The 17593-nt window shown below is 40.0% G+C and overlaps 1 protein-coding gene across 1 annotated transcript in view; it reads right to left on the reverse strand.

Moving 5' to 3' along the window:
• Positions 1-16914, reverse strand: part of LOC128507156 (synaptic vesicle glycoprotein 2C) — a 43401-nt gene extending 26487 nt beyond the window's left edge. Inside the window, exons 1-2 of the mRNA XM_053477827.1 lie at positions 16691-16914; positions 4974-5691 (exon numbers count right to left, since the gene is read on the reverse strand). Coding sequence (XP_053333802.1) covers positions 4974-5556 — 583 coding nt within the window. The 5' untranslated portion in view covers positions 5557-5691; positions 16691-16914. The remainder of the gene's footprint in view (positions 1-4973; positions 5692-16690) is intronic.
• Positions 16915-17593: the final 679 nt, after the last annotated feature.

Consider the following 17593-nt stretch of genomic DNA (forward strand, 5'->3'; position numbering starts at 1 on the left):
GTTTTACACACACACACACACATACACACACGCACACACTGCTAGAGCTAAACGATCCATCAGGGAGATGTTGTTTCAACCTTCTAATGCCCGAGATAATCTACTGTAACCGAGAAACCGCATACTCGATGCTCCGTAGTATTAATTCAGCTGAGTTAGCTAGAGGCTAACACACTTAAAGGGACAAGTGCATTTGTCTTCCCCTGGATGTAAACTCGATAGCGTTTTTTCGCTAACACGATTCCTATCACGACGCGTTTCACCTTAACATAAATGCCATACGTTTCTTATTATGAACAACAACATGCTAAATGCTAAACTAGCTGTGTTGTCTTTATTCTCACTTGTTGTATTTCATAATGAACAAAAATACAGTCAGGGAAATTAAAGTAACTTTCCTTCTCACTCATAGCCTTTAGCTAGCACTATTAGCATTTTGTATATGTGGTGTTTGGTCAGTATTCTACTTCAAATGGTGTCTTAAAAGGAAAAGGTATAAACACAGCTCTTCAACAGTCATGCTAGGCGTCTAGCAGTGCTAGCTATAGTTAGCTTAAATGTGAGAATGTTTTTAAACTAAAAGAGTCTCAGGAATGCTAACAATTCCAATTTCTGACAGGTATGTCGTTAAAAAATGAAATAAAAATATCACAAGTTGAAAACGCTTTTAATGCACCACGCCTAACTGAACAAACATCATAGCTTAGCCTAGCCTAGCTTAAAGGTTCTCAAAGAAAAAAAAAAACACAATCAGCCTACACCTTGCAAAGTAAGACATCGCAACTCCAAGCATCTGCAACATATTGCTGTGCTACTCAGTAACCAGGAATTTAGCACATCTGGCTTCCTGTGAAAGCTGCACCCCTGGAAACATATAGAAAAAAAAAGTGCAAATTTTTGGACCCAATTGAGCATTAGTCACGATTAGTTAATTTCGTAAATAACTGATCATTATTATAACCTGTTGATAATAGATGGTGTTCATGAATATCCAGCCATCCAGCACTTCCTCCCATGTGATATTGCTTGTGTATGATCAAGCTAGTATGTGTACCTGCTGTCCAGGTGGATAGTAGCATCCCAGAACACCTTTGATGCTTTAGTTTGACAGCAGAAAATAAAATTTAATTTCAGATCCAAGACAGAAGCTGCGAATTTAGCCGACTGGGATGTCTATTAGCGCCCTGCTGGCGTGTATGGGATGTAGTTATACTGACTCAATGAAGTGTACAAAGACGAAAGCACAAAGATAGAAGAGAGCTATCTGTGAGTGCAGTCTCATCGAGATGATCACGCCTCACAAGGTCAAGCTTGGGTTAATGCTCCTGTTTTGCAGTCTTTCTGTGTTCAGAGGCCGGTTCTGTTCTGGATATTTAATATAATTTCTTCTTTCCAAAAAAAAAAAAAACCCAAACAAAACACAAATCAGTATGGTGTTAAATATTTGTATCTTTATACTGACGCTATAAGTTCGCCAACCTAGCTTAGGATAGATAGCTGCAAATTTAGCTACTAGACCATATGGTGTTCCTCCTCCAGTTGTTTATCAGACATTCTCATACTGGTTTGGACGCTGACTCTTACTGTTACTAATAAAATAGATAAAGGGATATTTAGCTAAGCTAAAGCAATGTAAGGTTAAAAGGCAGATTTGTTCATTAAAATATTTTTTTTTACATTCATTTTGACTACAGAAATATATTATCATTTCCTATCAGTATACAGATAAAATAAATTAAAATATTATATTTTTAACCCAAAAAATTAAGTGTTGAAAGAAGTCTCAATCGTCAGTGCTTTGTAACAATATACGTCTTTTATGGAACGTCTGTGGTACAAAAGGAAAGAACACATTTCACTGTATTTCGTTTCATCCTGTCCTTCAACAGCTTGACCTCAGGTGTTTTATTTCTCCTTTATTCAGCAGTTTAATGAAACAGTTGATGTATAAAATGTTTGCTGAGCCAAACAACACAGTGTCACTCTCTTTCTGCCCTTTTTATGGCAACAATAAAGAGAACCTGTTTTATTTTCTTCTTCCTTTTTCGTTACAGCTCTGCGGTCTATGAGAGTTTATTAATTAAATTCGGCTCAGCGTGCATGATTAGTTCCTGCCGAGAAAACATATTCCCTGACATCTACCTACAGTATTCAGTCTCCTTGGATTATGGCTTGATGACAGACGGAAACATTTCACTGACTCTCGGCGAGTCCCCCGGCTCATACCGATTTCTCTGGAGTTTAAAGTGAGAATGATTGCATGGTGCAGTCATTAAAAAGGTACTATACGGGTACATTTTGCTCCCTAATTTACAAACCAACGTGTGCTCCCCAAGGTCCTTACACCGCAATTTTGTAGCTTAAATGAGTTTTAGAGGTATAATACGTCCACTTTTTCAGGTGAAAGCTAGAAAAAAACTTGGACCCTTCAGCAGGAACACCGTGGTGACAAACGTTCGTACCTGGGGAAAGGGACTTATTTTCTGAGAATGCAGTTTTTGTAAGGTCAGCTGCCTGACCCAAGTCGGACTTTTTTCAATACATTTTTAGGCAGTAGGAAATTAACTACAGCACAATGTATTAAAACAACACTGTCTGATCACTGTTTTAAATAAAGGGCCAAAGTATTGGGCTGCACACTTTGTGAAGTTGCATTGTAAAAAAGGTTGACAGTAGAAGTCAGAGCTACGTTTAATAGTGAAAGTAAGAGCATTTCCATACATGCACAATGTGATGAGAACTCACAGGATTGGAACTAAATAGGTGTGTATATCAGAAAATACACATTATGTTATACATATATTATGTTAGTGGGAGTCATTAGAAAAAAAAAGCTTTCAGTTTGCTAGAAAGCATAAAGATTGAATTTTGGAGCGATGGAAAAAGTTATCTGATGAGTCCAGATTGAGCCGATTTCAGAGCGATGGGCGTGTCAGGGTAAGAAGTGCATTTGCACATTTTGCACACCATGGAACTTTGTACTGTGAACTTGACGTTGCACATTATCCTGTGAATTCTGCACATTGTCTTGCTCATAACTCGACATGGTTTCTGTATCCCAATTCCATTGCTATTACTTTTTATTTCATTGTATTTTTATTTTATTGTTTGTACATAATGTACATTTTTTTTTACAGATAATATCTATATTAACATCTATATTTCTATATTCTTTATTGTATATTTTAATATTTATATAACTTTTTCTCTTATTTTATACTTTAAATTCTCATTAAAAACTCATATTTTTCCTTATTTTTTAGGTTATCAGCGGTCGTAAATGCATCCCACTGTACAACATACTATGCATGTGACAAAATTTTAAATTTAAACTTAAAGCGAAGCACCCATCATTGGCCATGTTATGATCTGGGGTTGCTTGAGTTGCTCAGGTTTAGGCTCAGCAACGTTATGTGGCAATAAAATGATGTCACCTGAATGTAACAGAGTAAGGAACCATTTTTACACATGAACACAAGGCGTTTGAGTACCATATTAAAGTGTGCAACCTTTTTTTTTTGTATAACACTTACGTTAATGTGAATACATAAATGTGAACAAAGCCTGCGTGATCAAAGCCTCTGACTTTTGATCATCTTTAGAACAGTTACAGATCCATTAGGGCATTCACTGCACCATGAGAACCTAATCTAATCAAGGACTTTTGTCAGGATCAATAAACGTAAAGAATAAACAATATTACAGCTGAATGAGTGTAAAAGCAGGACAGGTCAGGAACGCTGAATGGGAAAATGGGAATATTTTTTATCTGCTCGCCGTTATAAGACTGTACTAAACCCTAGAAACACTTGTGTACATCTTGCACCTGGTACTGATGTCAGAGCCGCTGTTATAGAAAATGTATCAACCCCATTTCCACCAATCAGATTTGAGAATTCAGTAGATAGAAAGAGGACAGAAAATCTAAAAAGTTGATGCTTTTTTTTAATGCTGCAAGTCATCGTTGACGAAACGTCTTCGCAGAGCGGGCCAGCTGTTCTCCTCAGAGGAGCCCTAGAGCCTGGTTTTCTGATTTCATGCCCTGATGCTTTTTTCCACTTTCCTCTCCCGATTTCCTCTCTCTCTCTGTCTCTCTATCTCTTTTTCTCTAATAGCACAAAATGCATGTGCAATTATTAAGCATCTTTGGCGAATCAGATGTGTGTGTATGCGTCTTCCTGCCCTAAACGTCAGACAAAACAAGAAAAGAAATGCGTGTCCAGTACGAGGACAGAAGAAATCTGCAACACTGGTGGTTTTGATTTAGAGACACAAATGGTCTTGTTTCTCCCAGTAAATACAGTATACTCAACCTGTCTTTCCACCTGTGTTGGAATCCTTTATGTGGCTGTGTGTGAGAGAGAGAGAGGCGGGGGGGGGGGGGGGGGGGGGGGATTACAGCTGCAGGCGTACATTTAATGTTAAAAAAATAAAACTTTGATATACAATCCCATAATCTCACACAATTCAGTTTATTAAGTAATTAAACAAAGACCTGCAGGGCTTGATTTGAGAAAGGATTCATTCAGGTGTCCCTGTGTCAGAATGAGGACACACACTCACACACACACACTCACACACACATAGACATGATCACGAGGAGAACCCAATATAACACTACCCACTCATGTACTCATACTGTACCTGGTGCCATGACAACACACTTTCTAATCCATCCCAATTGGATTACTAAGCATACACACACACACTCACGCAAACACACAGCCATCTTTTTTTTTGTTATTTTAGATATTGTTATGGATCCCAGGACAGGAAATTGTTCAGGAACTTGGGAAGTAAAGCTATTAGTCTGAAAAAACATTTGTCTGTTGCTTTTGCAAGTCAATTCTTCTAACACTTTGGGTCGAAAATGAACTAAATTTAATCTTTACGTTTTACGTTAAATTTAATGTGTTTGAGTGACCGTATTTGTGTGTTGTGTGTCTAATTGTTCTCATGGACCCTTCACTCACCCAGCCACCCTGCTCCAGAGTTGGGCACGCACATGTCAGTCTCAGCACTCGGCAACACGAACCCAACAACGAAAACCTCCACGCCGTCAGACATGAGCGCCAACCCCAGCACGAAGAAGAGCTGCCACTGGAAGCGGCCGTGTCCGCACTCCTGGATGATCAGCTCGTACTGTTGCGCTAGCTCCTCCTCCTCCGCCTCCCGCTCTTTCTCCAGCTCTTTCTTGTCCTTCGCTCCATCTGCAACCACCCGCCCCAGTGCCACCTGTCCGTCCCCTGTCCCGGGCACACCCTGGTACTCGCCCTCGTAGATCTCGTCTTCGTCGTCATGGCCTTCGGTGGCGTCGCTGGATCCTTCGTCATCCTCGTGTTGCTTGGCCTGACCGTCCTGGTAGTAGTAGCGGTCATCGTCTCCGCCCTCGTCTTCCTCGTCATTTTCGAAACGGTGGTACGTACGGCCTGAGTACTCGTCTGATGCCCGGTCCATGGCTTTGTTCACTTTTTTGACTGCATGTCGTTTGGCTTCTTTGGCGATATCGCGAGCACCACGGGCAAGAGAAGTTCTCTCTCTGTATGTGTTCTCCATTGTTAACTGTGGTTTAAATGACTCAGAACTGACGCAGAAGACGGTGTCTAGTTTGCAACGTAAAGATCGATGTCCTCTTTACTTGAATCCGGGGTGAGGCTTCGATCCAGCATCCAAAAGAGCCAGAGATACACACTGTGAAGGAGAGAAAATGAAACCGGGTTATATTTACAGTAAAGATCAGAACACTAATAAAATGCAGGATAAAGGTGTCTTCAGAGTCGTGATCTAGCACAGGGTCATCAGGTGATGGATTAATGTTGAGAAAGCCAGTATTTCACCAGGCGCAAATCTCACACAGATAAACACATGGGGGAAAAACATCAAAGTAATTCTACAGTAGTTCTGCAAACATACAGTAACCCATCGCCATAGGGCTACATTTTTAGCTAAAAAATGGGAATCGACCAAAATGGGTATCAGCGAGGCCAGACTTAAGGCCAGAAAATAGATGCATCTCATCTAGTCAGAGTGATACAACAGGGTGAAACAAAACAACTTTTACTATCAAATAGTTTTTAAATCTTTTTTAAAATAAGAGAATCTCGTAATACAGGAAAGACCAAAATACTGCCTCCAGAGGCATTTCTTTGTAACTAAAATTCGAAATATTTTTATTCCAGACAATAGAAGATGGAATACATTTACAGCATTTGGCAGACACCCTCACGTTTTTATCACATTATACTTCTGAGCTGATGAGGGTTAAGGGCCTCGCTCAAGGGCCCATCAGTGGCACTTTGGTTGTAGAGGGGTTTGAACCTGGGATCTTCCAATCAGCAGTTCACTAACTTAACTACTAAGCTACACCTGACCTGGAGTAGAAAAAGACCCGCTTAACAACAACCACTTTTGTCTTGGACTTGAACGATCGCCCCATTAAAGGGAGAAATCATCTACATGGAACAACATCAGTTCTGCTAGATTAAGAAAAGTTAAACATTTGTTACTCGTTGCCACCAAGTCAGAACATCTTCGGTAAAATATTTTAATGTTAATTAATTATTCTTTAATTGATCAATTCCTGTTAAGAATTGATTAACCATCGTTTGTTTGTTTTGCGTAACATTTCTCTGTAGATCTGTAAATTCCCAACAGTGTGTAATTCATTCTGGTATATTAATATTCCTGTTAGGTATTTATTTATTTATTTTTACTTAAGATGCCAGCGACAGTAGCTAATGCACTTGTTCAGCTTCCAAGCTGAATAAATAAATAATAGCGGTACATTAGAGATAATGACTGACGTTTTTAAAAATGCCTTATTTTTTGAGCCCAAATAAATTGTTGGAGATCTACAGCACTTTCTGTACAGTGAGCACATGAGCACGATAAAACCCCCGCCCCCCCCCCCCCCCCCCCCCCCCCGACGTGTCTCATGTGTGAGCTTTGACGGAGTAATCACACCTTTAGCGCCCCGAAGCCTCTACAATCGACAGCTACTCATTACAGCCTCCTCTCCCGTGTTTGATGAATAATTAATGATTTAGTAAATTAGCTTCGGTTAAGTGTTACTTAATGAAGATCGAAAGGGTATAATGTAAAATGAAATCAGGTTCAATGCTGGATTAGGGAGGGGGTTTCTTGTTTCTATAAATCTGCAATCGCCTTGGTGCCATTAACACAGATTTAAAAAACAAAAAAAAAAAAAAAAAAAAAGGAGGAAAAAAATCGGATAGAATATTTTTATCACTCAGATGTAGCAGACCACCCCGTTGCCATGACAACCACCAGAATGGACGGGGGCAACTCCTCTTTTTAATATTGTCAACCGAGATAAAAGAGAAAGAAGAGAGAGAGACAGGGCAGAAAGCAAAAGATGAAAAGAACGTCAGATGGAGATACGGAGATGTACAAGATGTTCAAACGAGCAGAAAGAGAAGAAAGGATTGAAAGATTTAGAGCTCCAGTGTCAGGCAGAGGCCAAAGATGACACTAGCACTAAGGTCTTCTCATTACTGATGTAACTGGTTGGAAGTTTTGTCTTTGACAGTAGTGGGCAGCTTTAGAAAGTCACACTGCAGCAATTTTTTTTATTTATTCATTTATATTTTTAGAAAAAGAATCATTTGTTTTCCACTTATTCCAAACGGATTTTCAATTAAAAGTCCTCCATTGTTCTCCCTTGTTAAGCTGTCGTAGTTTTAAATGAGACTTTATTTAAATTAGCAGTAATAGTCTGTACGTAAATCAAAATAGTGCTATTACTGTGGAATACAGCATGAGGAATAATGCACAATGATTTAGGAAAAACAATCAACAGCAGGTTGGAGTAATGAAATGGCAAAACAGGCACTATGTAGAACTTATCTTATACATTGCCCAAGAAAAAAAGATCAGCATTTGGATTTAAACACACACACGCTTTATTAATAAAGGAAATGTGGTCATGAATAATCATGATCAGAGATCACTTAAACGCTTGGTCAAGTTGCATCGTAAAAAACTGGGCCATTTAAATTAGAAATCGAGAACTCACAGGATTGGGGGAAAAAAAGGTGTTGTGTGTCTATTGGAAAATCACTTGTTTGTGGGACTCAGGAACTTCAGTTTGCTAGAAAGCATAAAGATTGGACTTTGGAGCGATGGAAAAAGGTTGTCTGATGAGTCCAGACTGAGTCTATTCCAGAGTGATGGGCGTGTCAGGGTGAGAAGGGAAGCGCATGAAGCGATGCTCCCATCATGCATAGTGTCCACTGTACAAGCCTCTGGAGACAGTGTTATGATCTGGGGTTGATCAGTTACTCAGGTCTCGACTCAGTAACGTTATGGGGCAATAAAATGAAATCAGCTGACAACCCGAATGTACTGAATCACCAGAGCATCACATCTACGGAGGTTTTCTTCCATGCTGGAACAGCCGTATTCGAGGACTCTTGAAGCTTGTAAAAGAGCGCTTCTGGAAGCATGAGGAATCAAACCCATTGACAGTCTTAGGAAGAGCACTTTATAAAGCGGTTAGACTTTCTGAATCAACAATATAAGACCTCGAGCAAAAATCAATGCAACTCTGGACAGGATGTGACATTGCATAAGGTTGATGAAAAGCTACGAGTGGTCCAACAAAATATTAAGAGTCGGTTTCTGTTCTAGCAGCTACTTTATATACCGTATGGTCCGTTAACCCTAACCCTAATACCAGCCTTTACAAATAAGTTAATAAGACAAAAAAAAAAAACATTTCAAATCATGTTATGGAAAGTGTAAACCTTTCCACCTTGAAAATATTATTTATTATCTACAAGCAATTCATTCACTTTCAGCTTTCTAATACAATTCTGCCTTCTAGTATTAGAGTTTATCGAAAGCTCTTGTTTTAAGGAGAAAACTGATTGATTTGTCTGCTTTAACACCACAGCCACTTCTGGTACTCCCCATAACCCTACAGCCATTCTGGACTAAAACAATCATCAGATAAATCCCACACGCGAGTGTGTAGAGAGTGCGAGAGACAGTGTGTGCGAGAGACAGTGTGTACGCCGTTTCTCTGATTTTATACACAATCGCTGAGCAAATGCTCCCCAATACCTCTCTACATTGGGTTAAGCTGAAAAAGTAACATGTCATAACCCGGCGTATGTGTGTGTACTGTATGTGTGTGTACTGTATGTGTGTGTACTGTATGTGTGTGTTTGTGTACAGAAGCGGGGTGTTGTCAGACTCAGGAGGACGTCTGAACCGCCGGGGGAATACGAACAGCTTTTCAAAGACGACGGCTCCACTGATGCCACGCTGATGCAATGCAGCTCACATTTACACACATCTACCCACATTCACAGTCAGACGAACACAACAGTGTACACAAACACAATACACACAGACACAACATTACAACACTACAGTACGCACCGATACAACAATCCACCCGGATACAACACTACACATCAATGTAACAGTGCACACTAACACAATAATACAACAAGTACAGCAAACACACACACACACACACACACACACACACACACACACACACACACACACACACACACACCATGCTTTGTAAATGTTTTGAAATCCAATTAAAGTGATGAAGTGGTCTAGTGACATCAGACACAGACAGACATTAAATCAAAGAGGGACAAAAAGAGGGAAAAGTAGACTAGAAATAAGTCAAAGAGACAGACAGAGTAATACAGAGAGACTGTAAACAAGAGAATGGAAGGGAACGAGAGAGGGATGGACAAAGAGACGAAAAGAAAGAGAGATAGGGAGACTGGGTGAAAGAAATACTGAAAGAGACTAAAAGTGAGACACTGTCAGGTTCTTTTGCGAAAAAAGACTGACAGAAGGAGAGAAAAGGAGAATAACAGAGTGTATGAGACAAACAACGATAAGTGAAGAAAGAGAGAAAGAGACAGAAAATTAGAGACAGTCATTCTGATAGAAAAAAGATACTACTAGAGATAGTGGGAGTGAAAGAAAGGGAAGGAAAAATAAGATTAGGCTTGAACTACCATGATACGATTATTAGTTAGCTGCATTTTGATTTGAAAACATTTTTTATTTTAGTCTTCTCTTTATTCTTCCTTTCTTTAAATCACATATCCAATCTTTTCTCCACTGCTCCTCTTTGAGTAATCACCTCTCATGGTCACAGACTCTCTGTCTCTCTCGCGCTCTCTCATCTACGATCATCTCTGGACATCGAGTCTTTCAGTCTCCAACATATTAATGATCATCATAATGAAACAGACATTTTCCATCCATCGCTCACTCACACACACGTCCACAAAATTGAACACATAAGAAAAAGAAGAACTGGCCATGACATGTCTCCGTGTCTCCGTGTAGGTCACATACACACTCGGGCTGCACATTACAACCGTTCCACATGCTGCTGTACCTGAGAATGCGAACACATTTTCGCCTGTGAATATACCGTACACACACACACACAAAAAAAAAACAACAACACTATGTAAAAGACTAAATATAAGACAAAAGCACTTCCGCGGTCCGCTTGCCGTAGGAGGGTGCTAGCGGGTGGCGTGTGAATCATTTCCTCGGACGAACGCAGCAAGTTTTACGGAGTGATTTGGACCTGTTCTGGGGAAAAGGAAAATGTTTTTTTCCAACACTGCTGCTTGTCACGGGCCACTAGAGTCCTCGCTGACCCTTTCATTAATCACGAGACAAAAAAAAAGGAAAAAAACCAAGAAAGAAACACTGCAGCGCATAGAGGACTCAGGGTTACACCCGAAACACAATCCATCACAACGTCTTCTGCGACTAGGGATAGAAAAGTCCTCGCTAGTCAGCTAAAATTAGCTGAGAGAGTAATATTTGTACAAATATTACTATACAGTGTGTATTACCCACTATTGGTAGCTAACACAACTAGCTTAAAGGTACACTGATGTCACCTTAATAGGTTAAATAGGTGCTGTTCAATAAAGAAAGCATGACTGTTTCACTCCGTTTATTTATTTATTATTACGTGGACAAAGCTGCTCGACCGTAAGCTATGCGTAAGTCACTGCTCATTTTTAAAATTTGTGATAAGCTCCCATGAGATCTATGCTAGGATATTAGCATATAATTACGATTAGCATTGCTGCTTAACACTGATATTCACATGTCGTTATTGAGCTGCCAGTGATCCAGACTCCCTCTGCCCTCCGGACCTGTCTGACCCATCCTGGTGCTTGCTTCTGGTTGTTGATCTCGTCACATGCATGCCCCGTGTGTGCCCCATTGGGATGCGTCCGGTGTCTGGGGACGGTTTCACTCCACCATGAAGACGGTTCTGGCCTCGACTGTTGTGGACAGCTGTTTCTCTGAGGACTTGACTTGTCTGCAGTTCCTCGATAGTTCAGGACTGGAACTTCCTACAAGTCTACCTGAGCCTCCAATAACTAACTGGACTCCATATTAACATCAACTGTTATAGCTGAACTGGCTAATACACCTAACACACTGTATGACTGCAGATCAATCCCTGCTCTCTGTTTCACCCAGATGAGGATGGGTTCCATGTTGAGTCTGGTTCCTCTCAAATAAAATTGAACTGAATATTCACATTAGCATTCCTGCCTAACTCTGATATTAGCATGTTAATGTACATTTAGGTAGCTCTTATCCAGAGCGACTTACATTTTTATCTCATTACACATCTGAGCAGTTGAGGGTTAAGGGCCTTGCTCAAGGGCCCAACAGTGGCAACTTGGTGGTTGTGGGGTTCGAACCTGGGATCTTCCGAACCGTAGTCCAATGCCTTAACCACTGAGCTACCCCTGGCCCATGCAGTCTTGTTAGCATCACTTTTAAAGTTAAAATCATCAAGTTTAAAAACATGTTCGTAGTCTTTCGGCTGATCCCACAGAGGGGTTGCCACACAACTTTGGCACAGGTTGTACACTGGATGCCCTCCCGTTTTAACCAGGCTGCATCCAGTGACAGGGAATTGAACCTGCGCATTCCATATGGCAGACAAGAAACCTAAAAAAAACCTATAATAAATTATAAATATAATAATAAATAATAAAATATAAATAATAAAAATTAATCATGATAATTTATGACCTTTTTTCTATTATAATAAACTACTAAAAGGTAGCAGCTCTGATATTAGCATGCTAGCATAACAGCTAGCTAGCGAACAGACAGGCCATTTAGCTGCTTGAATGCTGTCGAGATATGTATACAGTAACACTCGAGAATTTGTCTCAGCGATATATGCAAATGCAGGAAGGATATTACGAGTTCTTAGATTTATTGAGTCAATTTGAAAGAAACCCTTAGCTAATGTTTATTCTACTTTTTATTTTACAGTTGTTGTTTTTTTTTAGTTTTCTGTGCAATTATTTGACTGCTCTGCATGTTTCTTGATTTTATGCTAATATGTTAAATGAGAGACGTAGGGTTGGGTGTCTATAAGAGTGACACAAGCACCCGGAGGTTGTGGTTTAAACAAAAAAAATTTAAATCCTGTTCTATATATTTTTCTTTCCTGCACCTTAATAATGAGAAAGAGACGAGAGAGCGAGAGAGAACAGAATTTGACCCTTCTTTATGAACGAGGCTGTGCTACACTACACATGAACACAAGAAGACGCATTACTGCAGCAGTCGAGCCTCTTTAAGGACGCTCTCACAGGAGCCTCTGCTTCAGGCTCACGCTGGCAGAACATTGACGACAACATTATCGGGGAGATTTGATTATTCGTTTATTTACTTTTATTCAGTTAGCTATTGCAAAAAAAAAAAAAAAAGATAAAATGGTGTTTTTTTCATGTAAGTTTATTTCTCTATATAATCCCCTGAACTTTAATATTAGCATGCTAGGTAGCATACCGCAGTATAACAGGCAGGCAAGCTTACAGTGCTCTGAACACACTTGATTAATGAGTGCAGTCTCTGTCCTTTTCGCCTTGTAATAACCTACTATGAGGTCAAAGCCCTGATATAATCATGCTAGCATAACAGCTAGCTAGCTAACAGACAGGTCATTTAGCTGCTGATGCACTTTCTGTATCCCAGGGTTTCAGTAGTGCTTGGATACCTTCATGGTAGAAAGTTTTCTCAGTATGCCGAAGCCGTGGTTCACATCTGAAACACTGGCCTCCCAGGAACTCCTTTGATCGCCCAAACATGTGGAAATGGCTTAGAGCGAGGTCAGGACTGTAAGGCTGATGTGCCAATAACCCCTAGATGAGCTTATGTATTGTGCAAGTGGTGTTGGTGAACGATAGTGTTCCACAAGTCGTTGACAAGTTACTTTTAAGGCCAAATGAGAAGCTTCTCAAAATGCTTTATTCGTTTTACACAATGGCAAGTGTATTAGCCAATAAGTAAAAAAGTACAGCACGTTGTAATTTTATCTCTATATAGTTATTCTAAATGCTGTCCATAAAACACATTTGTTCATTTTATAATTACCGATATAACAGCTAGAAATATACACACAATTCTTACAGAAAATTTCATCATTTCAACAACAATCTGTTTTTTTTTTTTTCGTTTATGTGGCACATCGGATAAATTGTTTCTATAGAACAATAATGTATTTGAATGAGTGTATTGATATGAACCTGTGATTTGCAGCTCCACTACTTTCTGAGCTGCTGTCATAGGAAATTAATCAACACCTTCTGACAATCAGTATCGAGAATTCAACAGCGCACAAACTTGTGCACTCAGGCAGAACCAGAACCTTGTCCTACGGCAGTATGATGATGGATGGCTGTGGGGACCTCCCCAGCAGCTGCTTGTGTGTGTGTGTGTGTGTGTGTCAGAGTAAGAAAAGACCAAAAGACAACATACAGACAAAAGGAAAGCAATAATAAAACGTTGGTTTCCATCAATGCATCTGATGCCCTTTGACCTCTGCTGATGAAACATCATCATGTGTGTCGCAAAGCTGATAAACCTCCCTGCGCTTCTGCTGAACGAGTCAGAATGTACAAAGCATGAAGTTTCCCTCATAAATTAATACGTTGCTTAGAAAACATCAGCTTTATTACAAAGATGCTGAGTTATCCTGACGGCTGCAGATACAGGGTTAAAGGTCATGACCTTTGAAGCAGCAATACTAGAGCAATACTTTCTTAGTGTGCATTAAATCAGAATATTTGCCTCTCTTGTAATATAAATCCTTTACAGAACAATCTCTGACAGAACTCTGAGCAATGATTCAGTTATTTAAATTGATTTTTTTTTCATGTGATTTATTTCAAATAGAATTCACTTATTCTTACACGATTCGATATTTTTCACACATTTTTTTTTTTTTCTCTCTCGTAAAAACGAGGTGTTTTAAATCGGGAAATATGTCTGTTCAATATGGATTAAATATTTATCCAGACATTTTGGAAATACATTTTTTATTCAATTTCATCTGCTCTTTTATTAAACGAGAGAAAAAAAAAAAGAACTAAAACATAAACCCAGAAAATCTACAGACTGTCCATCACTTACGTACTGTAGGTTGTGCATACTGACTGAAATAAGCTTATATTTTATAATCATTATGTGTGTGTGTGTGTGTGTGTTAGAGCAGGATTACAAAGTCTTACTGTAATAAAACCCGTTGGCTAAACAGAGGAAACGAGGCTGTGTGATAAAGCTGGAAAGGCTGCGGTATAGTACAGTACATGCTTTTGCATTCGGTTCCTCTCTTCTCTCTCTCTCTCTCTCTCTTTCTCTCTTTCCAAGCGGCAGCACGATGGAGAACACATCAATCACCATGCACGGCTCTGACGCAAGCAGCATCCCCTTAATGAAATTTCGGCTCTCCTCACTGCGTGTACACGGGAATCAATTTCTCTCCTCATCTCTCTCGCCCTGTCTCCCTCTCCCCTGCTTTTCTTTTGTGCCTCTTATACTACAGTTCAGTGACAAAATGTGGGCCTTATTCATTCATTCACAGAATAAAAGATAGGGACCAAACGCCAGGCTTCCTACAGTACATGCGAATATGATCTTCCTTCTAAATATTTTTTTAAGGTACATACAGTAAGGACTATTAATGTACCTTTAATAAGCTTTAATCTAAAATTAATCTGTGATTTACAGACATTCAACTTAAAAAATAATTTAAGCAGACCTTAAGACTACTAATGTACATTTAAAGCCTAACCTTAAAGCAAATTACAGGTACACTACATGCACCGTCCCAGGTGAAAGATGAAAAGCTTTATTTCTAAAAATCTGCCAATATTCAAGGAAACTGTGAAATAGGACATTTAACAGTACTTTTACAGTACACAGTAATAGGGTGTTTCGCTTCCTAGTAGATATTCAGCACCTATTATTCACCTGCGAAAGTAAGTACAGGTATGTAATGGTACGCTATCATTAAGCATCCACTTTCTAGTATATAACTAGTATAATATCATCATGTACATAGAAAAAGGTGCATTAAACCTTTAAATTGCAGCCCATTCAAGTACCTTACAGTAAATCTTTTTCTGCACACCACATTTGGATAGAGTGTAAAAGTGCATACTGTACATATAAGAGCTCCAAATGAAAGGTACAGTGACACAAAAATGTCTATTTTTCTCCTATAAGTCTACGGTATATGAAACAAAATGATATTTTTGACCAGAGGGCAGTGTTAACCTTTGAGCTACGGCAAAAATCATTAAAAAGGTATCACTGTGTAGTTTTCAGGATTTCCTAGGGTGATACTTTCACAAGTACGTCTTTCATCGATTTAGAGAGTATTTATCATCTGCAATAATAATTTAAAAAAAAGAGAACTGAACTGTACCTTCTTTGCAAAATGTGCTCGTGTCATGCTTTTGCAAAACTGGCAAGATGTACCTTGAACTGTAATGCAATTTTTACATTACATTTTAGGCATGTACATAATAAAGGCACAGGTCAGTATATGGGACAAAATGATTGTATGTGTGTGTGTGTGTGTTGAGGGGAATGAAGCAGTTTATGTAATGTCAGCAACTGCAAAAAACCATACACTTGGTGCCAGGGTGGTACTGCCATGAGTATGATGTCTGTGTGTTTGGTGCAGACCTGAGAAAAGTAAATGTACCCTTGTGCAACTTGTCTATCAGTTGAAAAACAGTTAAATTTTCCTTGGTGCAATAAAGAATGTGGAAGAACCGCGGTTCAGCAGAAACGGCTAAACCCTTAAATAACTCATCATCCTCATCATCATCGTCGTCGTCTATACCTTATCGCTTTATCATAAGGGTCACAAGGGGCCTGGAGCCTACCCCACAACTATCCTTAGGGCACGAGGCGGGGTACACCCTAAACAGTGTGCCTATCCATCACACACACTACAGGCAATTTGAGATCTGCATGTTTTGGAGTGTCGGAGGAAACCAGAGTACCCAGAGGAAACCCACCAAGCAGCATACAAACTCACACGAGGTGGGAATCGAACCCAGAGCCTGGAGGTGCAAGGCAACAGTGCTAACCGCAACAGCACAGAAGTTCCTTCTATAGAAAGCAGCGCACGACATCACTCTAAGTCGTGACAGCCCTCAATGCGGATGCTCACTTCTCACTTCACACACACACACACGTGCTTTTCTCATTTCATTTAAAACTCAAATTACCTGCAATAGATTGATATGCATTAAACAAAAAAAAACAAACAAACAAACAAACAAACAAACAAACAAGCAAGCACGCTCCCTCTCGCGCATTAGTGACACGGACTCACCGGTGAGACGGAGAGGAACAAGCCTCGCGCGGATCCAGCAGAGCGCGCGCGTCCTCTCGCACCCCGACGCACTCGGTATTCCCCCGCGCGCGCGCGCGCTCTATCCCGGCACGCAAGTCTGGTCAGATCAAAGGCGTTCTATTTTTTTCTTTTATCTTTTTTCTGCTTCTTTCTCCCGTTTTTAAAATTCTTTCTCGCTCTCTTTCTCCCGGTTTTATTGCTGCTGTGCACTTCCTCCCCCGCGATGCAGTAAGCGGCTCCTCTGCAGCACTTGGAGAAAAGAGGAGAGGAAATGAGAGAGAGAGAGAGAGAGAGAGAGAGAGGTGGGGGTGGAGGATGCAATCAATAATTATATTCCTGTGGGCTTTTTCTTATCAAGTCACGATTCTCCCGAGGCCATTTGTGTATATTATTATTATTATTATTATTATTATTAATTACCCCACACTTACACTCTATCTTTATCACACACACACACAAGTGTTTCCCAGTCGTGCCCCCTGGGGTACCCTACAGGTTAAACCCCTTTACCATTTACTGCACACTGTGATCATGTCTTTCACTTCCATTTCATCCTCATATCGTGTTTCATAAAAATAAAACACGCCAATCATAAGCGTCAAGATGTTCCAAGCTTCAGGTTTCATCCTCCACTGAATGATTCATTCATCAATTCCTCCTCCGAGGCCTGAGATCGATTCCTGCCTCCGTGTCTCGTGTGCGTGGAGTTTGGTGGGTTTCCCCCGGGTACCACGGTTTCCTCCCACACTGCAAAACCATGCAGATTACACGTTTCCCAATTGGACCTAGTGCATAAGGTGGCAGGGTGGCTTAGTGGTTAGCAATGTTGCCTTGCAGCAACCTGCAATTCCAAATGTTATTTATTTATTTTTTTCTCCCTGA

Source organism: Clarias gariepinus, chromosome 19, assembly GCF_024256425.1.
Source record: "Clarias gariepinus isolate MV-2021 ecotype Netherlands chromosome 19, CGAR_prim_01v2, whole genome shotgun sequence".
Lineage (NCBI taxonomy): Eukaryota > Metazoa > Chordata > Actinopteri > Siluriformes > Clariidae > Clarias > Clarias gariepinus.